Source organism: Tetrao urogallus (assembly GCF_951394365.1).
Source record: "Tetrao urogallus genome assembly, chromosome: 3".
Classification (NCBI taxonomy): domain Eukaryota; kingdom Metazoa; phylum Chordata; class Aves; order Galliformes; family Phasianidae; genus Tetrao; species Tetrao urogallus.
This window is the reverse complement of record NC_136815.1, coordinates 86,003,892-86,028,329: the sequence shown is the minus strand read 5'-3', so window position 1 is coordinate 86,028,329 and position 24,438 is coordinate 86,003,892. Positions and strand designations below refer to the sequence as shown.

General features: G+C 43.5%; 2 protein-coding genes across 2 annotated transcripts in view; both read left to right on the top strand.

The window, feature by feature from the left end:
• Positions 1–14,052, top strand: part of KIF13A (kinesin family member 13A) — a gene marked incomplete at both ends in the record, with an annotated part of 107,375 nt that extends 93,323 nt beyond the window's left edge. Inside the window, 7 exons of the mRNA XM_079533476.1 lie at positions 420–497; positions 1,034–1,081; positions 1,546–1,657; positions 2,583–2,734; positions 3,244–3,348; positions 11,776–12,865; positions 13,769–14,052. Of these exons, the coding sequence (XP_079389602.1) occupies positions 420–497; positions 1,034–1,081; positions 1,546–1,657; positions 2,583–2,734; positions 3,244–3,348; positions 11,776–12,865; positions 13,769–14,052 (1,869 nt within the window). The remainder of the gene's footprint in view (positions 1–419; positions 498–1,033; positions 1,082–1,545; positions 1,658–2,582; positions 2,735–3,243; positions 3,349–11,775; positions 12,866–13,768) is intronic.
• A 3,800-nt stretch (positions 14,053–17,852) lies between these two features.
• Positions 17,853–24,395, top strand: SIRT5 (sirtuin 5; the record flags this gene model as incomplete). The annotated part of the gene is made up of 8 exons (XM_079533499.1): positions 17,853–17,964; positions 19,609–19,742; positions 20,601–20,826; positions 21,995–22,082; positions 22,709–22,762; positions 23,603–23,726; positions 24,066–24,181; positions 24,320–24,395. The coding sequence occupies 8 exons, from the start codon at positions 17,853–17,855 to the stop codon at positions 24,393–24,395; spliced, it is 930 nt and encodes a 309-aa protein (XP_079389625.1).
• Between the last annotated feature and the right edge of the window lie 43 nt (positions 24,396–24,438).

Here is a 24,438-nt window from a genome sequence, read left to right as displayed (position 1 = left end):
GTAGATAATTTCATTGTATTTCAATCATTTCAGTAACTAGAACGAGGGTTCAAACACAGCAGAAGCAGACTCTTTTCAGTGGTGCCAAGTAACAGGATAAGAGGCAATGGATGTTCTCTCTGTACATCAGGAAGCGAAGCAGTTCTTTGCTGTGTGAGTGCCTGAGCCATGGAATGGATTTGAAGAGTTTCCTCCTGTGGAGATAGTTAAAAGGCATTTGGATGTTCCCTTAGGTAAGTGGCTGTAGGTAGGCAGCCACTTGAACTACTTGAACCCAGAGAGGTTGAGCCATAAAACCACCAGAGATCTCTTCTGACCTCAGTGATTCTGTGATTCTGTCCTGTTTGATTGCTTCTCATGAGGACATTGTTCATTATTGATAACAGCACTATTTAAGTGGGATCTGTTCTTCTACATAGGCAGTTACAGTCAAAGAAGCACTCTCTACCAAAGCAAGAAACATCCGCAGAAGCATGAGCACACCAAATGTCCACAATGTAAGAACCTTTCTCCTCTGGTAAATTCGTGTGAACTGGGTGGAACGGTGTTGTCTGTGTACTGATGGAATACTTGCACAATGTGATATGGTAATGATTATTCTGAAATAGAGCTAGTCAACCTGTAGGAAGGTTGACATGCGTGAAAAAAGTCAGTCATCCAATAGAAATCCCTGCTCACAGTTTTCCTTTCTGGAAGAAAGCAAGGGCAGAGGGAGAGTTGGTCAGAACTCTCCTTCTTGTATAAAGGTAATAGTCTGAGAAGAACTGTAGAATGATGGCTGCAGTTATTCACATTTCTTTTTTTTTTTTTTCACTTGGATGTAAAAGTCTGTTTTACTTCTTTTCGTAGTGGAAGGGATAGTTTCCATTTTGTGTGCGTTTTATGCATTATTGTATCACCCACACAGAACAAATGTAGCTGTCCTTCTAAGTAATCTTATCTGAAAAGTTAGGACTAAATGTTCAGTGTCTCCTTAAGACATCTTATAAATAAAAGGAATGCATTTGTCATTCTACCTCTTGGTGTCTTGTAGGTGTCCTGTAGCCGACTAGATCTTTCTGCCTGTGATGAAGATGATAAGGTATGTAAGTGTGAAGTTAAAAAAAAAAAAAAGTATGTTTACATAATATGTGTAACAAATGCTAATTACATCCTATTTTGAATTAAACTCTTGTTCACCTCTGCTTTTTATATTAGAATTATAGAAAATGATATTTAAGAAGGAGAAAGATAGAGAAAACCTTAGAGAAAACAGAGTATTGATGGGAAAGTTCAACATCCACTGCCATACTGTTATCATCTGCCTCTGTCGTGGGCCAGCATAATAAAATAGGGATTACTTTTGGACCATCTCTCATATTTTCAAAGAAAATCTAGTTGCTTCTGAATTATCCATCATTTTCAAGACAGAAAAATATCTTGAAGTCATAAAATTGATATATTTGAGGTTTTAAAAAAAGAATAAAATGAGCTTTTGAGTTTACCTATTAACTTCTCCATGTTTTCCTGTATCAGCGTGCATATTCATGTATTTTTGTTTCTTAGGGTTGGTCTGAAAGTCACCTAGATATGTCTGACTGTTCTTCCAGTTATCAGGATGTATCATGCTATGGTACTTTACCCAGGGAGTCACCACGCAAGAGCAAAGAGGGCAGCGGTGAGACTCTAAAGTATATGTGTAATGATTTTGCTTGTGGTTTTAATCACTGTGCTAGATTGGAAGTCAGATAAAAAAACAGATAAAAATTTCTTCCAATTAAATTCTCAGTTCTTTTCTCCTATTTAAATGCTTTATCCAGCTTCTTGCTTTAGCAGCTTAACATAATCTGTGAATGGGGGGGAGAGAAATGTATGAAGATATTCAGGAAAATGTAAGAAATTGAGAGTGCTCAAAATCAAGTACAAGACAAGATAAACGTGGATCAAAACAGGGAGGAGAGAAAAGGAAAAGCTGCTGCGGATTTATGAATTTGACAATGAAGAGGCTTGTCTGAAAGTGGGAAGACTCCTTTTGCAGGTTCTTTGCATTGTTTGCATATTTGTTCTTCCATGCCAGCAATCACAGATGTCTTATTTTCTTTAGGTTGAGTTGTAACCTGCTCTTCTTGGACAGGAAGCATTGGTAGAACCAGTGCTTCCTTGCCCATAACTTTCTTTTTCATCAGCCTAGTTACACTGGCTTGGCTCCTGTGCCGAATTGCAGTGTTGTGGACAGAGAAAGATGAGGCACAGGAAGCAAAAAGCTGTCAGTTTGAGTTTCAGGGATGCTTCCCACTTTTTATGACTGAGATGAAAAGAAAAAAAACTGGAGCCTCAGAATGGAAAGGGCAGATACTGCTGTTCTCTACTTTCCTTCTCTTTCTAGACAGCTCAGAGGAAAACAATCTGCCTTTGTAGAGCTCTGCACTATCTCATGCTTGAGTCAGTGGTTAAATACTAAAATACTGCCATTCTTTCTGTAGCCATCAATTTGCCAAATGCGCAGCTTAGCCTTCTGTTATTTTGAATTTTTGCTCTTGCAGTGAAGATATGAAGAACCAAAGTAGAACTTCTTTTTTTTTTTTTTTTTTTTTGCCCCTTAGGTATCACGTCAGAGAATTCTCATGCTTTAATGGCCAGCCCTTTTAAAGCATTTTCTCCTCAGCCACCCAAGTTTTTCAAACCCTTAATGCCAGTGAAAGAGGAGCATAAAAGGAAGACCCCACTTGAAAGTCGACCTCTGCTTAGTCAGGAGGTAATATGTGCAAGCTACCTTGTTCTTTGTGGAATCAACTGATTTTGCATTCTTGGCAAACTGATTGCCACATGCTTCTGTTCCAATACAGTTTTGTAATTATTTGGTTAAAATTCATTATATTTGGTGGGTTTTTCATTGTTTATTTTTTTACCTGAAATATTGGGTTTGTTTCACTTCTTGGTAAGTATTCTCCTTTACTGCGTATTTCTACTTAAAAGTAACAATAACCCCCCCCCTTTTTTTTAATTAATTCTATCTAGTTCTAGTAATTCTAGTGATTCTAGTAATTCTGTGGTGGTTAGAAGCCTGACTTTTATTCTCCATCATAAAACACTGTTGAGAAGAGTGCAAACACATGAGTGTTTCTGCCTGTTAACTTGAGATTTGGTGACACATGTGGCCACTATGAGCGTTTGGCTTTCGTCGTGTCTTAATGCCTTTCTGCCTCACATGCATATTTAGCCTTCGTGGTTTGTGTGATGTGTTGTGTGTCTTAACCTTTGCAGAGTATGCCTTCATCTCAGGTGCATTGTGCTGGCTGTGTTGTGCCTTCAGGAAGTAATGCCAACAGCATGCCTGTAGAAAGCAATAGCATACATGAGGAAAAGATTGTAAGTTCTGTACCAGCTTCTGTTATGAGGCCTGGTGGTGGGCTTAGGGCCCTTTGGTGGTGGGCTTTAGGTACTTCATGCTACTGCAGCAGGAAAAGAAGGAGTAATGTGGATACAATCACTTGTGATTATAACTAATAATTATAATGAGCACTTGCTTGCTTGGCTTACAAATGCAATCTTTAATTGGAAATAATTGTTGGTGGGTTTTTGGTGTTTTTTTTTTTTTTTTTAATTTATGTGATTCCTCTCGTGGGGAGGGTGGAAAATGGGAGGCTTCAGTTTTTACAGGGCACAAATAAGTAAAGTGTAGCTTAGTGGATCACGTTGTCACTCTAATATGCCTTGTATGTTATCCAGATTTTGTGACTATACCCCAGAGTAAATGGAATGATCCCATTTGGTGTAAGTAACTGCATTTAGGTGTGGGTACGCTATAAAAGCTTTATCTAATTGCCTGGTGTGGGATTAATATCACTAAAATAAGGTTGCTGCTCTTAATTAACCTGCAGCCTCTCTTCATCATAATTCAGGTGGTGCAATTAGGTGGAGGGTTTTTATTTTTCTATTCAGCTGTCAAATTGTTGTTTTCTCACTGCTGCTTCAACAGAAGATGCATCATTTCTGCTTTATGAAGAACTTGGTTTTTGAGCTGTGGAAGATGGCTGTGAATATTTGCTCTAATCAGAGCTTTAGATTTAGCATTTGGAACCTTGAATTTATTTCCCTTGAATAGTACTATGAGCAGTTACTCAAGGTTCTAGTGAGGGATTCCTGTTCAGCATTTTCATTTCCTGTCACTTAACCATGCTGTGAGAAAAATCACTTTTGGTTATTTCTAATGTAGATTGTTGCACCAAAGTCTCCTGAGAGAGTTCTGGTGCATGCTTTAGAAGCTTGGCTGCTGTTCCTGTGTTGCAGCTGTTTTCGTCTCCATCGTGTTACTTTTCCATAAGGAGGTGTGAGTCAGTATGTCAGCTGAGTCACGGACACAAATAGCATGAAAGGTATTTGGAAGGCAAAGTCTTCCACTGAGTTGAAAAACATCCCATAGAACGTAGTCTGTTAGAAAATCTTCCATAGCAACATCAGGGCAATTGTGATCCCTTCAGTCCAAGCAGCATCCCACCCCATGCATGCTCTGAATTAACGTGGGTATTTGCCTGTGGTGTTTTCCAAAGATAAGCAGGAGCTTTTGGAGCTGGAAAAGGGCAGTCTCCTGCATCAGACATTTCCAATTAGACTGAAACTAACTCACTGAATGCTTCAGACTCACTGTAGCCTACGAGGCACTGGAAAGAGATGTATTTTCAGTTCCCAGCTGCTTGCTCATGCCCTTGCACTGACTTGTCTTGCCTCAGCGTAGGTTTTTCTTTGGTTGCATAGTAAGCCATATTAAGGGGACTGATCCACCTAGGTGAAAAACTATGCGTAGAGCTAGTTATATTTCAGCTGGATCTGCTCTTCTGTCTGATTGCTGGAATGAGTACAGAGGAGACAGGTAAGAACTAGCAGCTGCTCCCTATCCTAGGGAGGATATTGAGAAGCTTTTTGCATTGAGTTTAGCAAATGATGGTTTCTGGCTTATTTTTTGTGTGTTTTTATTTTTTGATTATTGGTTGAGTTTTTTTAATCTCTTAGAAAGGAAGCCTTTGTAAGGCTTCCCAGGCTACTCTGTTTTTCAGAGCCGGAACAAGTCTGTGTGCTAGCTAGGCTGCTGGAGTAAGCATTTCTTGCATGTGGAAGAATAGTGTCCTCAGTATGAGTTGAGGGCAGTTCAGATGAGTTGGGCAGCATCGTGCCTCCACATGAAACTTCAGCAGTCTGCTCCTCTCTGATTGCAAGTGAAGGTTTCACGTTATTTATCTGTACTCTGAACGATTGCTGCAAAGCACAGAGCCTCTTACTCCTAACTAATCACTGGAGGATTGATGTAGCTTCAAGTGTGATTCTTTCTTGCATCTTTTAAATTGTACTGTATATAAAATGTATTATAACAACAAAGTGACCAAACATACAGAAGTCCATAATTTTAACGGGACTTGTATTTTGCATCTAGGTAGACATAAGAGTAATATTTGGCCTTTTTCACATGTTTGGCCATGATCTTAACATTTTCTTGAATATTCAAAGCATCTGTCAAAGGCAGAGGGCTTAAGTGGCTTAGAAAAGGCTTTTCTTTACTTGGCCTTAAATGCAGCTTTGAACCTGAAATTTCAGGTGGCACTTCCACCTGGGTTCCAAAGTAGTCTGACACAAGGGTGTGCCCTCTGTAAAATGAGTACAGTGAAATATGCCAAGGGCAGAGTAATGTCTTCATACTGATTGTATTTGCATACTGCCTGTAATTATGTGTCTCAGGATTGGGTTTTGTGGTTTTTTTTTGTGTGTGTAGGAGCAAATCCTGTCAGTGGGCAATAAACTTAATGTCGAAGAAACTGTGGTGCAACCACCAAATAAGTGTTATTAACTTTAAATTAAAAACTGAAACGGGCATCTTTGAGGTTCCTTCAGAGCTATAATTCAGGGATATGAAAACTTAAGTACTTTTTAACTAGTAACAAACTAGGTTACTGCTCAGTAACTTACTGTTACTAAGCAGGTGTTTGGAAACTGCTTTTTGTTCTTGCTTACTTTGCTTCTGTTATTACTAAATCTTGATTTGTCATCTTATGTCCTTAGTTCTTTCTGGGGCATTCCTTCTGTAACCAGTTCTTAGATCTGTTTTATATAACAGTTTTTTCTGTTATCTCCCAGGAGGGTGCTTGCAATTTATCAGTTTTTCAAAGATTTTATACTTTGGTTATTCCAGCAGCCTGAGCAGTACAAGAAGGCTTCCTTCTTTTTTCCCCACATCTGAAATGCACAGGAATTTAAATGGCCCTGAAATTGCTTTACTTTTAGAATTTCTCCATCAGGAGGCTCAAGAGGTGCTTTGAAAGGAAATGCCATAATCTAGGAATGAGACTGCATCTCTGTAACTTAGGTTTGGGATTTCTGATGTTAGATAACCCCCAAACTGTTGACTACTGGCAATGTGATTTTATTAATCTCCTGATTGTGTTGTTGATGTCTGTGTGTCTGCAGAACCATTTCTCATTTACACTGACTTTTATCCAGGTGGATTCTAAGCATGATCCCTGTGTCCCCTGAAATTCTTTTCCAGTTAGATGAGGCATCTTGCAGGGCTTGCAGGATTCTGTGGTGAAACAGAAGACTGTTATGAAAATGCCTCTTGGTCTCAAGTGGGTGTTTGCTTACTGTCCACCAGACACAGTACTTCCTTTGCAAAGTATGTAACTATTTGGAGAGTTCTTGTAACATCTTAAAAAGCAGCATATTTGATAAATGACAGTCCGTAGTGTTTTGAAACCCACTTACAAAGCTTTTGTTCTATGCAGAAAATTGCAAGGTAAGGCTGAAAGAGGAGGAGTAAGCAGATTAATTGGAAATATCCATCAGAGATGAGTATTAGGTGAACTTCAATATGCAAAAAGATGATTTTGCACAATGCTTTTATGTTTGGATGGTCTCAAAGTGGATATGAATTCTGCACTTTCCTTTTAAGGGACTGCCTATAAAATTCAGACCAAAATAAGAGTTTTCAATAATGTAAATCACTTAAAAGCTATTGTGTACCATTTCATAGCACTGTCAATCCTCCCTAGAGAAATAAATAGTTTCAAATTAAATCCAAATTATATACATAAAAAGTTGCAAGCAAAAGCTGCCAAGCCATTACTTGAGCAGATAGTCTGAAATCTGGTTGGACTTGTCAGATTTAGACAACTTAAACATCTTCAGATACTGATTGCCCTGCTAACAAAGATTTAATGTGATTGGAAATCTTTGTTCAACTTAAGAGGCTGTCTTGTATGGATAGTGAGATTGACTTATATCTACTAAAAGCTTCTAATACAAATTGAATGTTACAGAAATGAAAATGAGGCCTTGTTACAGATAAGGGTCAGTGAGTAGTGATCACTTCAAAAATGTAGGATAAAAGAAAAATGAGGTCAGCTAGCACATCCTTCTGTTTGTTTTGGGGGAGAAAATGGGGGAAAAAGAAAAATTTCCAAGTTAGAATGGAGATCTTGTCACATAGACACGTGTTGCCTGTGTGGACGTTTCAGTTAATTGTGCTTCTGAATGGAACAAGGGAACTTGTCACAGATGTCTTGGAGAAAGCAGAGGTACACAATGTTGTCTTTATTCCATATTTACCTGCAAAACCAGCCTGCAGGAACTTCAGGCCCCAAGACTCAAGGAAAAGTTTGGAATGAGTTAGATTTGCCCTTGGCAGAGGGCCACCACTTTGAGCAGCACTTGCACTGTACATGCATATCCAGCATGAGTGCAGAGGAAGCTAACTGGTGTTATTGTGAGGCTGCTCTCAGTTACCCCTGAATGGTCATGGAAACTGGGATAGAGCAGGAAGATTCAGCACACTACAGACCTGTCAGCCTCAGTTCCATTCGTGAGAAGGTGATGGAGAAAATCCTCGATCTGCATTTCTAAACACTTGAAGGACAAGAATGTGATCAGGTCATCATCATGGATTTATGAGTCACCTTCTACACTACAGTGGCTAGCTTAGTGGATGAGGGGAGAGTAGCGTTATTTAACTTGATGCTCTCAGAGCCTTTGGCACCATGTCCTATAACATCATCGTAGACAGGCCAGCATGTATAGATTGAATAAGTGGATGCTGAGGTAAATTAAAAACTGGCTGAATGCTTGGGCCGAGAGAGCTGTCAGAAGCACAGAAACTTCTTGGAGGCGTGTAACAAGTGGCTCAGTCTCTGTCTGAAATACTGGTGCTCAGTACTGCTCAGCATCTTCAGTAAAGACCTGGACAGAATACACCGTCAGCAAGTTTGCAGGTGATGCAAAACTGGGAAAAGCAACTGGTAGACCAAAAAATTATGTTGCCATTCAGAAGGTCCTCAACAAGCTGGAGAACTTGGCAGAGAAGAATATTGTCATGTTCAACAAGTAGAAATATGAAACACATATGCTCAGGGCTGAAAGGACACTGAAATCCTTATGAACAGCAAGTTGGCCATGAGCCATGATTGCCTGTGGCAATCTGAACATATCCTTGCTACAGAGAAAACCAACAGTTATACTGGGCATCATCAGCAGGCTGAGTGAAGAGATTCCTGCTCTCTATTCAGCTCTGCTGAGGCTGTGTCTGAAATACTGTGTTCATTTCTGGGCTCTGCAGTGCAGGGAAGATTAGGGCTTACTGACGTGAGTCTCGTTGCACGGCTACAAAGGTCACCACTGCACTTGGTGCAGCTGGCATTTGAGGAGAGAAGCTGAGAGCTGGGACTGTACATCCTGGAGGAGAAAAGGCTCTTAGAGAATCTTAATGCATAAAAAATACTTAATGGGAGGGAGTGAAAAAAGGGCAGATTCTTCTCCTCAGTACAGGAAAGACATCAAGGCCCTGAAGCATGCCCAGAGAAGGGCAATGAAGTTGGTGAAGAGTCTGGAGCACAGGTCTTATGATGAGCATCTGAGAGAACTGGGATTGTTCAATCTGGAGAAGGGGAGGCTCAGGGGTGACCTTATCATTCTGTACAGCTTCCTGAAGGCAGGCTGTGGCAAGGTCGGGGTCAGCCTGTTCTCCCTACTAACTAGTGATAGGGCAACAGATAATGGCCTCAAGTTGAACCAGGGGAGATTCAGGTTGGATGTTAGGAAAAATTTCTTTCCCAAAGAGTGGTGAGATATTGAACAGGTTGTCTAGGGAGCTGATGAAGTCACCATCACTGGGAGTGTTCAAGAAATGTTTAGAGGTCGTACTAAGGGACATGGTTTAGTGGGGCAAAATTGGTGGTAGGGGGGTGGTTGGACTGGATGATTTTGGAGGTCTTTTCCAACCTTGATAATACGATTCTCAGTAGTACAAGTGGCAGGATAGGCAGTGGGCACAAACTGAAATAAGAGATTTCACTTGAACATAATAAAATACTTCTTTCAAATGCTGAAACAGATTGTGCAGAGTGTGGAGCCTCCATCCTTGGAGAAGGTCAAAATTCACCCACATGGACACTGCCCTGGACAGTTTGCTCTAGCTGACCCAGACTGGGTGAGAGGATTGGACTTAGTGGTCTGAAGATGCCTTCCATCATAAACAATTCTGTGAACACTCTGACATAAGCAAGCTGAACAAATCTATTTGCCTATATTAGAGGCTTTGTTATACAAGGCTATTTAAGCAGAAGAGAGATGTCATACAGACATGTCTGCAGTGTTCAGAGTTCGGGTTCAGCAATGACAGGCAGTGTGTAAATATCTAGGCATGTTTTCTGTTACAGCAGGTGAAAATTTTGAGTTCTGATTTTTCAGGCTGCAAAATATAAGTACTGTAAGACCTGGAAGTGAAAATTGAAGGGAGGGTAGAAGATTTACTAAAAGGATATGGTAGCATGAGTTCTTTCCCTGCATGTGATGAGTTTCTTTAGGAATCTGACTTTCTGTCCTCATCTGTCAAATATTTTAAACATTTGTCTAATTTAAGGTGTATTAAGAATACTTGTTACACTCAGTGGGGCGTTTAGTGGGGCACTGAGAAGATGCAATCAGTACAGAATACAGTATTGTATTAAAAATAGGAGTGTGATTCAGTTTCTTCCCTTTGATAAAACTTTGAGAAGTATAGATGAGATCAGCAAGTGAATTTGAAGCACTTGTTGTAGTCCTGATGCAAACTGAAAGAACTTTAGGCAGTAATCCTAAGATAATTGCTGAATCTCATGCTAATTTCATGCTGTCTTTAATTGTGTACCCAAAATGAGGCTGATATCCAGAGGTCATGTCTTCCTTAAGTCTGAAAGCCAGTGGGGTTTGTCCAGTTGGTTAAAACAGTCTAGTGAAGAGGTATTGTCTTCACCTGCACGCCTTGTCTTGCTTGTATTATTAGATCATCACAGATGGGCAAAAATGCCATAGTGGTGTAAGGTAGGATCTGAAATTCCTAGGAATGATGGGCCTATGTAAGTAGAGACATTTGATATATATTCTATCTACTACTGTGTTAGAGGTAGCTTCAGCAGGGGATTAAGTGATTTGAAGTAGAAAAGAAAGCTGATAGAAAGTATAACATTGTAAAGGTCAAGAGAATGTCATTAAGATGAATCATGCTGAAACTTTTAGTCCTGGTTATTATGAAATACAGGAAATTTCCTCTTAAGTATTTCTGTCTTTAAATGTGTTGGTTCTCAGTGCTTTGATCATCTGGTTAAGTATGAAACTGCTTTGGTTATCATGCAGGATCAGTCTTTGAGACTTGCACTGATAGTATTTGAGATACATATTGCACATAAAGAAATAATAGGCACTTAAGTTCTTCTAAACTTTTATATATTTCAACAGGCTTTTTGGGTTTGTTTTGTGTGTTTTTTTTAATATTATGTTCTTGGGACTTTATCATAAATGAATCGTTTAATACATGCATGTGTGTATCTATGTGTGCACACATGAGATATATATGTGTTCATACACATGCATACAAACACACATCTTTAAATGAAGAAATGAAGTGTTTGAAAAGCCTGGATGTGGAGTCATGCCTACTGTATTTCATCCCGAGGAGAGCTGCATGGCCGTGTTGCTGGGGTGTTGCTCAGATGCATCCTGACAAACTGATGTCCTCAAACCCCTTGTTCTCTGCTTCCTATGCATTCTGTGAAAGCCACATTTGGACTTTTCACCACATATCATTGCTCTTTCCCATTGTGAAACTGGGGGAGCTGCTTCCAAATTCTGTCAGGTTAACTGGAGTCATGTATTTCCCTCCAAACATGTACATGAATGCACATAAATGCTTCCTTGATTTTTTTTTTGCCTTTGTTTTCAAGCATTGTGAATGTGTTCAAGTGTGATAGCTAGGAGTAAGCAACACTATTTTGCCTGACTGGTGTGAGATGAATAGAAAATCCTATTGTGCAGAATGATTCTTAATAATCAGCATTGCAGCGGAGCCCCTTTCAGCCCTTCTCTGTTCCTGTGTATTCACTTTGTTAGATAGTCAAGTGGTTCTATCAAATATCTTCAGTAGGTTTAATAAGCCCAAATAATGAGCGGAATTGTTTTGTAATACGTGGCTTTCAAAAACAGAATGTGATGAAAATAGGAGAATATCTAACTTTTTAATGCAAACTTTCCTTATGCCCAACTATATTGCTTTATATTTTCTGGACTATTTGGATGGAATCTTTATTTTCTAAAAATTGAATGGCTCAGATAATGTGGATGGGGTTACGTTGCCAACAGTTCTTTTCAGAGGGAGCTTCTCTTCTCCAGCTGAGGAATACTAAATGTGCACATTTCTTCATATGCAGAAGGGAAAAATCAAGTACAGTTAATTTTCTTGAGAACTGTTGTAGGCTGCTAATACCACTTGACTCTCTTTTGCAGGATTCTGAGGAGGAGGACAGTGAGTTGGAGGCCATTCATAAGAAACTGATAAGCCCACAAAGTTTTAAAAATTTCCGACCTTACGTACCAGAGGAATTTGCTGACTTCAGTGTTTACAATGCTAGCCTGGAAAGCAGGGAGTGGTTTTCTTCTAAATCAGACTTCATGAGTTCACGTGCTCTTGAGAAAGAGGTATCCCGCAGCCCCACCACTAGCAGTATCACTAGTGGCTATTTTTCCCACAGTGCCTCTAATGCTACTCTGTCTGACATGCTTATTCCCTCTAGTGATAGCACAGACCAGCTAGCCTGTCACACAAAGGAACTGGACTCTAATGACCCTTCAGGATCATCCCTTGCACATGATACAAGATCCTTGAACAAGGAATCTTGTGAGGCAGAAAAGGAGTTAGCGAGAGAAAAGTTACCTGTGTTACCACTCAAAGAAAACAGTGCCTTAACAGAACGAGTTCCACTGTCCCTCAGTGCCACTGACACAGGCTCTCAGCAGTTACCCAGAGTTGGATCACTTTCAGCTCTAAGCTCCTCAGATGGCAGAAATACTTGTCATACAATTGAATTTTCTGCACGTGAAGCTACCGTTGAGCACACAATGGAGATTGTTGAAGATCACTCATTTACAGAGTTCATGGGTGTCGAAGATGGAAAAGACTTTGACCACTCAGCATCTCCACAGCCCTGTTCTGTTGCGTCCTCCAATGGAGTGAGCACCTTGGAGTTATCCCCAGGAACTGGCAAGGAGCAGGACACGTGTGAGACCCAGCTGGGCTCTGCAACAGCAGGCAGTCAGCTTGCAAACGCTGCGGGAAGGCCTTTGGTAGCAAAAGAGACTTCAGACTGTGAGACTTATCCTGATATTTCCATAGATGATTTTACTGGGAAGGACCTCTTGGATGGGTCTGACTGTGAAGACAGTGCTTCTGCAGATCAAACCCATGTCTTGCCTAGCTGGGTGGCAGTGGGTGAGCAAGTCTGTGTTGGAAGCAATAAGGTGGGCACAGTGAGATATGTTGGAACGGTGGATTTTTCAGCTGGCATCTGGGTTGGAGTTGAACTAAACGTTCAGTTAGGTAAGGCTGACTATGCTCTGGATTGTCTGTGCTGTTACTATGATCTGTTTAAAGTTGCATTATAACCATACTCTCTGTTCACCCTTGGGGAAAAACTTGCAATTTTGTAATCACTTGACATCTGAAACGTAGCATTCTAGGCTTTCTGTTTATAGAGATGCTTTGATGAAGATCGTTAGCTGTCTCAAAGCCCTTTTCTTTTACTTAATGCAAAATAATGCTTTGCATGTCCTAGTAGTTCCCATTGGTACCCATCTGTTTATAGGTCAAAAAAAAACAAAACAAAACAAGCGAAGCCTAAAATTAGCAGATATATTTCAACTTCCAGGTTCATGGGCAGTGCTAGCCATGGACTTCACTTGTCAGATGAGTTTGCTGCCTGTAGCTTTCAGAGAGACTTATTTTTCTACTAGGTAAAGACTTAATTACAGTGCACAGGTTTTCTTTGACTTCTGCTTGGTGAGGTCTGAAAAAGAGCCTGTGTTCTGTAAACGCTAAGGGATTCTTACAGAGAATGGCTTCAGATACTTTGAAAAGATGGCTTTTTTAGCAGTTTAATAGATACTAACACTTATTCTACAAGTTTCTTTGACAGGTAAGTACTAAACTTCATAAGTAATTGAGAGTTATTTGTTTTGAAAAAGAGCAGACGTGTGGCTTTTTAAACTGTTTGTTATTAGAATAATATTTTAGGACATCTTTCTTTGGTCACAGTTCAAGGCTTCCTTTCCAGGTTTTGCTCATCCTTGTGCTTGGCATCTATCTGATTTCAGCACTCACAGCTACAAATCTTGTCTCTTTCACAGATAGTCAGAGAGATTTGCACTTCAGTACCAGAATTACACATCTAATGAACGTGTGAACATCCCAACAATTAATTCTGTGCCTTTATTTTCATTGAAGGGAAACACGACGGGACTGTCAAAGGCAGAGAGTACTTCCACTGCAAACCACGGCACGGGGTGTTTGTTCGCCCCGGGCGCCTCAGTAAAGCACCAGCATCCACGAGGAAATGCAGCAGCACTTGGCGGTCTCAGGCATCTTCCACTTCAGAGAAACGGAGGAGTTCTGTACTTCAGGGCTCTCCATCCACTCCTAAAGCAGGAGAAGGCCTCTGTCATTCAGGAGATGCGGCGGCCTCTGCTTTTTCTAGGAAACAAGAAAACAGGAAATCGTGGATTAACTGAACCGCGGTATTTTTTGCACTTACTACACATATCACTGTGTGGAAAACTTTGGAAGGTATTGTACATTTGAATCTGTCCATACAGAATGCGTATTCCCTAGGGTCCTTGACTTCTCTAATTTTTTTATAAATAATATATATTATATATATATGAATGTGTATCTATAGTTTGTCTGCCAGTGGGCAGATACGGCTGCACACTAAAATACAGTTAAAGCTGACGTGTAGATAATTGAGGTACTGGACTATTTGTTATGCACCAACATGGGAGATATATTTTAAACAAGTAGAAATATTTTATTGTGGACAAGCAGGCTGTAAATCCGTGTTTGGAAAAAGACTACGGTTTGCTGTTTTTCATTACCAAAGAACTCGTTTCAGACTGACACATTTTGCTGTTTTTATCTTTCTATTGTAAATGTTTTAACTGATAACGTGGTGCCATTTTCCTTTCAGTCACGGGGCACCGAGCAGCCTTATGTTCTGTGTTTAAGCACACTGAAATATCCAACTGCTTCATATTTCTTGTCTTCCTAGAGGCCTGCCACTGTGCTGATGAACTGGCATTGTACTGAGGTGACTGACAATGCCCGAAGCTGTTAGTCTGGTATTTTGTGTGTTACCATAAACCAGCCGGGCAGTTTGACTGCAGAAACAGTATTACTGCAAGGATGTGATAGGACAACGCTTTGGGGTTTGTCTGGGGGGGTTTTGGGGCGTGGGGGGGGAGTGGGGAAATGAGACACAGTAGATGGATTGTGACTGCAGACTTTGCACTTGTTACTTGCTGGTTATTATCAAGATGAAATAGAACCTGCGAAAGTAATTTTAATCTGTAAAGTTTATGTTAATAAGGGGAATGATGGAGGGATTTGTGTCTGGTGCTCATGAATTCCTACGAAGGTTGTTCCACGTGTAGATACTGTAGATGCCTGTACAAGTGTTTGGATGTTTGTAAAGTAACATGGTGAAAAATGAGTGACGTGAGTGGCCTGCTGTACCTGTTCTTTGTTCTGAGCAAGTGAGTGACTGCGATACCTGGGACCTTACTGACAAGCTGCTGTTCTTTCTCTGACTGTTGTGTACAGTAAGCGGACTCTAGTGTGTTACTATTTGCTGTAAAGAACTGTAATTTATGTACTGCCAATCCTGTATTTAATTGGTACAGACCTATTGTGTGTTAGAATACAGACTGTTGACTTGGGATTTTAAAGACATCGTTTTGCTTATATTTGATACATTTAGGTTCCACGGTCACATAATAAGCTTAATGCCATTACTAGCTGATGGTGCTCAGATGCAAAATACTTTGTAAGAATGCTGAAGGACTGCAATGGGAGTGGAGCACCTGATGATGTTAACCTGTATGAACACTGGCTGATTCCTGTGGCACAAGATGAGCGCAGCCTGTGTGGATACACCTTCCTCATCTGCTGCCCTCCCTTCCCTTCTTAGGGGAGCAGAGCTGGGTGACTCCTGCCAGAGAACGACACGGGCACCGAGAGCTTGTGGACAGGGGAGAGCGGGCAAGTTCCTGGACGGCAGATGCACTGCTAAAGATGTACATCCCTCATCCAGGCAGCTGGGAGGTGCTGTGCCAAGGGGGCAGGCGCAGAGCGTTGTGCTGGCCCTTGACATGGCTTTTGCCAGCACTGAAACAGGATACCGATGTGCTTGTGTTGGTTGATTCTGGTGGAATGAAGGGCTTTGCAGAAGACATCTTTCTCATGCTTTCGGAGTCCACTCGGAGTTGCTTTTGGTGCATTAACGATGATTGTTGCTGGAAAAAAAAAATTTACCATAATGGAAAAACTTGTTTACACAGAAGTATTTTATCAGGCACAGATGATCCTAAAACACTGTCAAGTATCTTGAAGTTAATTTTAGATGTCACTTTAACCTTTTTATAAAGCTTTTGAAAATATATACGTGTGTGCATGAACATTTGCATAAGTTGTTTGTAGTGGACGAGGACAACAGTTTTGGAAGTTAATATGGCCCTTTTCTTACAGAACTTATACCAGGTTAGCATCAGCTACCCTTAGGAATACAGAATGGACCACATGGTTGGTTCAGAAACACTCAAGTGCTTCCTGGAGTGTACAGTCTATGAATGGCAGAGAAACCTACAGAAGCCAAGCTGTTGGCATAAACATTTGACTTAACCCATGCTATCCCATGTTTTGTTTTGCAAACTCAGCATATTAACACATCTTGTCGCAGGTAAGTGTTGGAAGCAACGTATGTCATGAGTGCAGTGAAGTAATGTGGAACTGCAGGCATTGGTGTGCACCTCTAACTCTGCTACACACAGTGAGAAGTAGGCTTTCTGTTGGTAGCACCAGAGCAGCAGTGGCTGTCCTGAGCTTTTTAACCAGTAGAAAGGGCCGTGGTGACTGTTGAGTTGCAAGCTGGCATTCCTCTTTCCTAAATATTGTCTTAACCAGCATTTAAAAGGAACAGCCCAAGAAGCAGGATCTATGACCCACGATGAGACTGATATTAAAAAGCAAACCAGCCCCAACTCTAATGCTGACTAATGAGTGGCTGCTTCTTGTCTGAGCTGCTGGCATGCATTGTGCAGGGGCTCACCTACTGGAATGATATCACTTAAATTATCAGGATGGCTACAGTGCTAAGTTGGTCCAATGGCCCTTGCCTTGTGTTCTCTGTGGGTTTTTTTCCAAAACCCTTTATGAAGATTCAACCAGAGCCCTTGTGGAACTGGCACACCTGGTGTGCTCCTGCAGGCAGAAGCACAGGCAGCCTGGGCTCAGTGCTCCTCAGCCTTTCCAATACTCCCGTACAAAAGGGAACTCTTCATCTCTTACAGAATTCCCATGGAAAAGAAAAACTGAAGTATTTGAAAAGTGTGAAATCTCAAACAGCAAGAAGGGGTTTAAAGTTGCTGAGGAAGGGCAGGGAGGAGGGTGAGGCCGTGTGAAAGCAGTGAGAGAGCTTTTTCTGCAGAAAACAAGCTATGAACAGCTTTCCTCATAAAGCTGTGGGAGCTGTGAGCGATCGGAGTGCTGTTTGTGCATGGATGTTGCGTGGGTTGGATAGTGATAGGACAGGGGGTTTTAAACTGAGACAAGGGGAGGTTTAGGTTAGATATCAGGAGGAAGTTTTTCACACAGGGTGGTGAGGCACTGGAACAGGTTGCCCGAGGAGGCTGTGGATGCCCCATCCCTGGAGGCATTCAAGCCCAGGCTGGACGTGGCTCTGGGCAGCCTGGTCTGCTGGTTGGCGACCCTGCACACAGCAGGGGGTTGGAACTGGATGAACATTTCAACCCAGGCCATTCTATGATTCTATGTCCGAGTAAAACTAAGTGCGGGGGCTTCACTCGCGGACGAGGTGCCCCGCGCTGCAGCAGCGCCCCGTCCTGCCGCCACACAGTGAAGCCGAGCAGCGCAGCGGCGTTCAGCCAGGCGCCGCGCCGCCCCCTGCCGCTGCAAAGGAACAGCCGCGCAGGGGAGGCGGGGCTGAAGGCGGGCCGGGGACGTGCGGCGCCGCACGGCAGGGCTCGGAGCTGCGGAAGAGCGGCCCGCGCACCGCCTGCCCTCAGGTGGGTACGCGGCAGGGCCGGGAGCGGGAGCGGGGCCGGGCCCAGCTGGCGAGAGCGCCGCGCTGCTTTCCGCTCGCGGTTTCTTCCGGCGGCTGCAGCCCGGCCCGGCGGCTCGGGGCCGCTCCCGGCAGAAATGAGCTCCGTCGGGGAGCTGCGAGCGGTGCGTTCCGTTCGCTCGGCGATCCGCTCGTTTCCCGTGTGTCTCCTCAGGACGAGGCGTCGAAGCGCCGCTGATGAGTCTCGCTGGACGCGCCGCCCGGAGGCTGCTCGCCCAGGTGCACGGTGCTCCCAAAGCTGCTTCCAAGAAACTCAGCTTCTGCTGGGAAATGGCTCGGCCCAGTTCGAGTGAGATACGCGTTCGTTCGCTTCAGTCTGCCGGGCGGTGGTTAAGCTGGGTTGGAAACTCCGAGTAGTTCGTGGAATGGGCGAAATCCCCCGTGTTGTTCAAAACGGTTGGAAGAGCGTGACGCTGACTTGTCTCTTAGCCGCTAAAACGTATCTGCTGTGCCTCTTCACTGTGTGGTTCCAAAAGTAGCTGCTGTCACTGTGGTTGCCTGCCGACGTGGTTTTAGTACTTAGAATTTATGCAGATTATGCAGATAATTTACGCAGCTAGTTAGCTGCATTTCCTCTTCATGCTTCTGAGGAGCAACAACACTCATCCTGATTTGTTTGTGCAAGAATTATGGGGGACCTCAAGCATTTGCGGTAGTTCGGGAGCTGCATATTAAGTAAGATGAACCCTTATTTAGTCTAGCAGACATACATGCGTATATTTATTTTTAAGCCTGAAGATGTGCCTTAACTTGAAATAACCCCTGGCACCAGGGCACACTGGGGCCGACCTGTCGCAAAGCAGCTCTGCAGGAAAAGCCCTGAGCATTCTTCTGGTGGACAGCTGGGTAACCAGGAGCCAGGGATGGGCCCTCCTGCTAAAGGGGGCCAACGGCCCCCTGGGCTGCACCAGGCAGAGCGCTTCCAGCAGGTGGAGAGAGGCGGTTGTGGTCCTTCCCTCTGCCCAGCGCTGGTGATGCACACCTGGGGACTTGGGTCCAGCTCTGGGATCCCCACTGCAGGACCTGCTGGGGTGGGTCTGGTCACAAAAGCGATAAGGAGCTGGGAGCGGTTGATGTATAAGGAGGGGCTGAGAGGGATTGGGCTGTGCAGCCTGCAGGAAAGGAGGCTTAAGGGTTTCTTACTAGTGTATATATGCCTCTGGTTTGGAGTGATAAATCACAGCTGGGCTTTTTTCAGAGGTGCCCAGCACCACGATGAGTCAGTGAGCACAAAGTGGAGCACAACAGATTTCCCCTAAACACCAGGCAGCAATTCTGTGCTGTGCAAGTGATGGCGTACTGGCACTTGCTGCCCAGGGGCTGTGGGATCTCCTCTTTGGAGATCTCCAAAAACTGCCTAGACACAGGCTTGGGCACCCTCGAGTTTTCCCCTGCTTTGAGGAGCCTTAGATCTGATGTTCTCCAGAGGTCCCTTCTTACCTCTGCCATTCTGTGATTCTAAAATATGTTGCTTTAAAATTAATATCTGAGGCAAAGAGATTCCTTTATAATCTCGTTTTGATTCTTACAGGTAGGAAGCAACCTATTCCTGAATGGTGGTGGCATTGCTATCATGGTAGCATCTAACTCCGGTTTTAGTTTAAGGCATCTTGTCTTTAAAATATTGCATATACCCACAGTTGAATATGTGTTGTCCTACTGGGTTTGCTCATTCGTTATTTTTGAAAGTCTCCAAGAACTGCCCTTCAAATTCCAACATACAGAAACAGGAGGGGAAAAAAAACCAAAGTACTCTGAAATTAAAGTCATGGTGGGTGTATGTGGAAGCCAGGGAAGCCAGTTCTGGGCGCATGCAAATGCCCTTTCTGCATGCACATTTGGCAGCGTAGTATGGAATCTTATGTAAAAATGCAACTGTTTGAGCAGTTCACCTTTTGTCATGAAAGTGCTCATCTTTTTGTCCCACAAACAGACATGGCTGATTTCCGAGAAGTGTTTGCCAAAGCAAAGCATATCGCCATCATTACCGGAGCCGGTGTGAGCGCCGAGAGCGGCGTTCCTACCTTCAGAGGGGCCGGAGGCTTTTGGAGAAAGTGGCAAGCACAGGTACGTACCATGGCACTGCTGTGCTCTTCTGTCAGCCAGGGATGTGTGTGTGAGAGTTTTCTGTAGTTGGGTTGATCAGCTCCTTCAGAAAGCTGATGTGTATGCAGACAGCTCTGTCTTTCTGCTGTGCCGCTCTGCTGCCTGGTCACCCAACTGCTCGCCCCTCTTTGGACACCCTCACTGTGTTTGTATCTCCCGAGGCCTTTCCTGGTTTAAACTCTTAGGAAAATGTTACAAAAATAATAAAGGACTGTCGCAAAGATAGAACCTGGTTTTCTTTTAATCCTGATTTCTGAGGTACAGTGGTGCAGTAGCGAGCAATAAAATACTGTAGTGCAGGTGCCTCGAGACTCTGGTACTGCACATTTCAAGGTCACCAACTTACCCAAACACTGCAGCCCTGTCTGCTCTGTTTTTGTTGTTCTTGAGGATGGTGTATAAAGGTGACGTTAGGCTTTGGTTTTGACAGGGACTGTAATTTGGTTAGCATTACAGTTAAACTAAGTCAGATGAGAAATTGCTAGCGAAGGGAAAATCCATGCACTGCTGAGTTTTCTGGCTGCTCTGTAAATGAGTCCTGAATGGTAAAAATTGCGCGCATTGAAACATCTCATCTTCCTTTGGACTGCACTGAACTTCTACTGGTTACAAGCTATCTCTTCATTCCACAAGCTATTTTGAGTTGTCATCCTCATAAGAGATGGGCTTCTGAGCTGTGTTCCTGTCAGCTGCATCTGGCTGTAATAATCTACTTCTGGTTATCCTGTTGTCAGACTGGCAGTGTGCTGTTGGCCCTCACCTGAAAAAGGGGTTCTCTTTCACTTCTATCAGCAGAATGAAGCATTGCATCTCTTTCAGGAGTTGGCCACTCCTGGGGCGTTTGCACGCAACCCTTCTCGCGTGTGGGAATTCTATCATTACCGCCGCGAGGTCATGCTGAGCAAACATCCCAACGCTGCTCATATCGCCATTGCTGAGTGTGAAAAGCGACTGAGAAAGCAAGGCAGGAGCGTGGTGGTCATCACCCAGAATATCGATGAACTGCACAGGAAGGCGGGCACAAAGCACCTCCTGGAGATTCATGGTAAGGATCTGCTTCCCTGTCGGCTGCTGGACAGCAAAACTGGGGAGAGGAGAGAGCAGGACGATAGGCAGAACAAATGAAACTTGTCTTAAAAGTGATAATCACTCACAGGAGGTTATTTACAGTGTCACCCTGTTCCCTTTTGGAAGATGTTTTGGACACTTCATAGCCTCCTTTTATTTGTCATCTGGACAGCACGTAGTGGACAGCACATAGGAGTTGGTTCTCCATTCCCATCTGCTCAGTTTTGCCACTTGAATGCGTGGAATTCAGGGTTTCAGCAGTGTGACAGCATCACACTGCTACTGCCACAAACAAAAGGCGTGTGGGCAAGAGAGGTCTTTCCAGCCTGATGCTTTCCATTTGTCATGTCCTGGCCTTTCCTTCGTGGCCCCACCCATGGCAGCCCCTCAGTACAGGAGGAAAGAGGATCTAGAAACACGTGATGCTTCCACTTCTCTTCCATGCTCTGTGGCACTTCTCTCTCATTCCCTATAGTTCATGGCATTCCCTCCTGCTCTCCAACAAGGTGCCAAGAGGAGCACTACACAGGGGCCACTAATTTGTGATCTTGACACAAGTTGTTTTGCAGTTGTGGATGCAGTGATAAAGCCGTGGGTATAGTTCCATTCTTCACAAAATCTAAACAATTTGAACTGTTGGGCGTCTCCACAGCGCATGGTTTTAGCTCTGTGGAAGTGCAGAGATGTGCATCTTGGGGTCGGGGAGCTTGCATAAAACAAAGCGGGGCTAACCACAAGCAGAAATGATCTCATTTGCTAATACTTTTAGTGACTTTTCCTCTGAAATAACTGCTTTGAGGCTGCATATTAATTATGTCATAAGGTAGAAGGTCATAAAGCGTAGTTCAAAGGCACAGCTGCTGCTGTTCTCTGTTGCCGTTGAGGTAAAGGTGCTTCTGGCTCTGCTTGTGCTGTGCTTTACTCTGACCCTGGCTGTGTTTGGTTGCTAAACAAGCGCGTGGATGCACTCTGTAAATAACATCTCAACCGTAATGATGGCAGGTTTCAATACCCAATTTGAGTTCATGTAGCTGTCAACCCACAAGTCAAATAAAAGCTGTCTTTATAAACATAACCATTTGCTTGTACAGTCGTGCCCTGGAGCAATTACTTGATCCATAACGTTTCCTCTTTCTGCTTTTCAGGAAGCTTATTTAAAACTCGATGCACCAACTGTGGAAATGTGACTGCGAATTACAAGAGTCCGATCTGCCCGGCGTTGGCTGGGAAAGGGTAAATCCATCTCCTTGCAGACTCCCAATATGTTCTGCTCAGTCTGCTCTTCAGTAGGACAGGAGCTGTTACAGGAGCACAGAGCAGATCTAGCCAAGCACTTCATTTTTCTTTAATAACACTCAGGTCTTGGGTTCTCCTGTTCTGAATCTCATGAGCACCACGTTGCTCTTGTGCTTCAACTCATCAGTGAGACTCTCATTGCAAGTCTTGAAATGCAGGAAAATCAGTTTTCAGGATTTCTTTTCAAGTTGCAGAAGAGCCCTTTGGCCTCATTCTAGTTATCTTTCTTTTTTTTCCCTTGCATTGTTGAAGGAAGGAAAAAAAAAAAGGGAGGGGAGGACAGGCATGTGCTTATACTTAAAAGTTTTAATCCCAGATCTTTAGATAGCTTCGTAAATACTCATTGTGTCTTTGTTGGACTTTGACAAGCTGATTGCTGTTGCTTAGCTCTGGGATAATACTGTATAGAAGCCTGCCTGCCCTGTGTGTGCTAAGGGGGGGGCTTTAGTAGAGTTGACTGAAGTTGCAAAGATTCTTGACTGGAGAAAATACGAAGTTTTTGGCCATCTGTAAAATGCACTTCATCTGTATGTTTGATATGTATTTCAATTTTGTAAACTCAGGGCTCCAGATCCAGAAACAGAAGATGCCACAATTCCAGTTGAAGAACTTCCTCAGTACGTATCCACTTCTTTTTTTTTTTTTTTTTTTTGCTGCTAGCTTTTTAGAATTTCATCCATCTCAATTCCTTCATGACTGTTCCTGTAGTTTTGGAAGGACACATACACATTCAACGGGAGTAGAACACCTGGGAACAGAGTTCATATCTAAACTTAGTGCTTGGGAGGCACCAGACAGTAGGAGTGTGTACAAGCTTATCACAGTGCTAAAGGAACTGCATATTTGTGTACTTGAGCTTCAAACTCAAAACATGCTAAAGTTTGTGGGTTTGGTAGTGAGCAGTAGAATTGCACTATGAAACTACTGCACAGTAGGCTGTTACTTTTCTACTGCTCTGCTTTTCTACTGGTGGTCAGCATGTGATAGGGTGCTGGTGTGCAGCCATGGAGAAGTTTCCTGCAGGCTCTAAATAAGCCAGGGTGCTTTTTGTAGTGGCTAAAGCTTTAGCTTGGCTAGCTGCAGGTGCAAGGAGCTACTGCTTTTTTTCATCTTGTTCCTAAGGAAACGAGGCTGCTGTGGGGCTGCTGTGATGCTTCTGCCCAGGCCACTTTCTTCTTAAAAACCTGCCAGACTGTGTCTGTTGAAGTCAGTGAAAATCATAGCACATATCAAGTTCTTGGATGCATTTCAGGAGTTAAGACACAGCAGTTAAGATTCTGAATTGAATGACTGGTCAACAACCTGTGCTCAGGAGAGCAGGAGGAGCGCTGTGAATGTGAGCAGTGAAAGAAGGAAGGAAGCCGTGTCCAATCCTAAATGAAAGCTGCCGTGCCACTATGCAGGTGGAGGTGTTCATGTCAGAAATACAACATTGTCCCTCTGCAATTTCTCAATAGGTGCGAGGAAGATGGCTGTCACGGCCTTCTTCGTCCCCACGTTGTGTGGTTTGGTGAAGCCCTGGATCCAGATGTTCTCACAGAGGTGGAGAAGGAACTCGAACTATGTGACCTCTGCTTGGTGGTGAGGACGTTTGTGTTGCTTTGTGGGATGGCAGGTCGGCATCGTCAGGAGCTGCTTCTGTAGGGTTATTTATTTACTTGCCATGTATGTTCTGCATCACTGACTGATACAATTGGATGTTTTGTCTTCTTTTCCTGTATTTTGTTGTTTATAACCACAAAAATGTAAACAAAAACAAAACAAAAAAAAATCCCAGAAATGCAAACAGGCTTCTTTAGAGTGCAGCAGACAAAATTCTGATGCATGCCACCTCCCTCCACAGCGACACAAAACGCAGCTCTGGATGTATTTTCCTTTCTGTCAGGTTATTTGCTTTAGCCTATGCTGCTGGCTTTGCAGGTGGGAACCTCCTCCGTGGTGTACCCTGCTGCCATGTTCGCCCCCCAGGTGTCCTCCAGAGGAGTGCCGGTGGCAGAATTCAACATGGAAGCCACTCCTGCTACAGACAGGTTCAGGTAAGGCCGCTCCGCAGTCTGACCCCTCCATCTTCACCGTCCTGTTCTGAGCGGTTGCGCTGCCTAGAGAAAAGCGAACCTCCCCCACCATTTCTTCCCCTCGCGCTCCCCGCCCCTTCACACGGTCTCTCTTTCCAGGTTCCACTTCCAGGGCCCCTGCGGGACAACGCTGCCGCCTGCGCTGGCCCGGCACGAGTCTGAGATCATCGCCTGAGGCGGGGCGGGAGCGGGGCGAGGCGGCGGGCCCCGATCGCGCC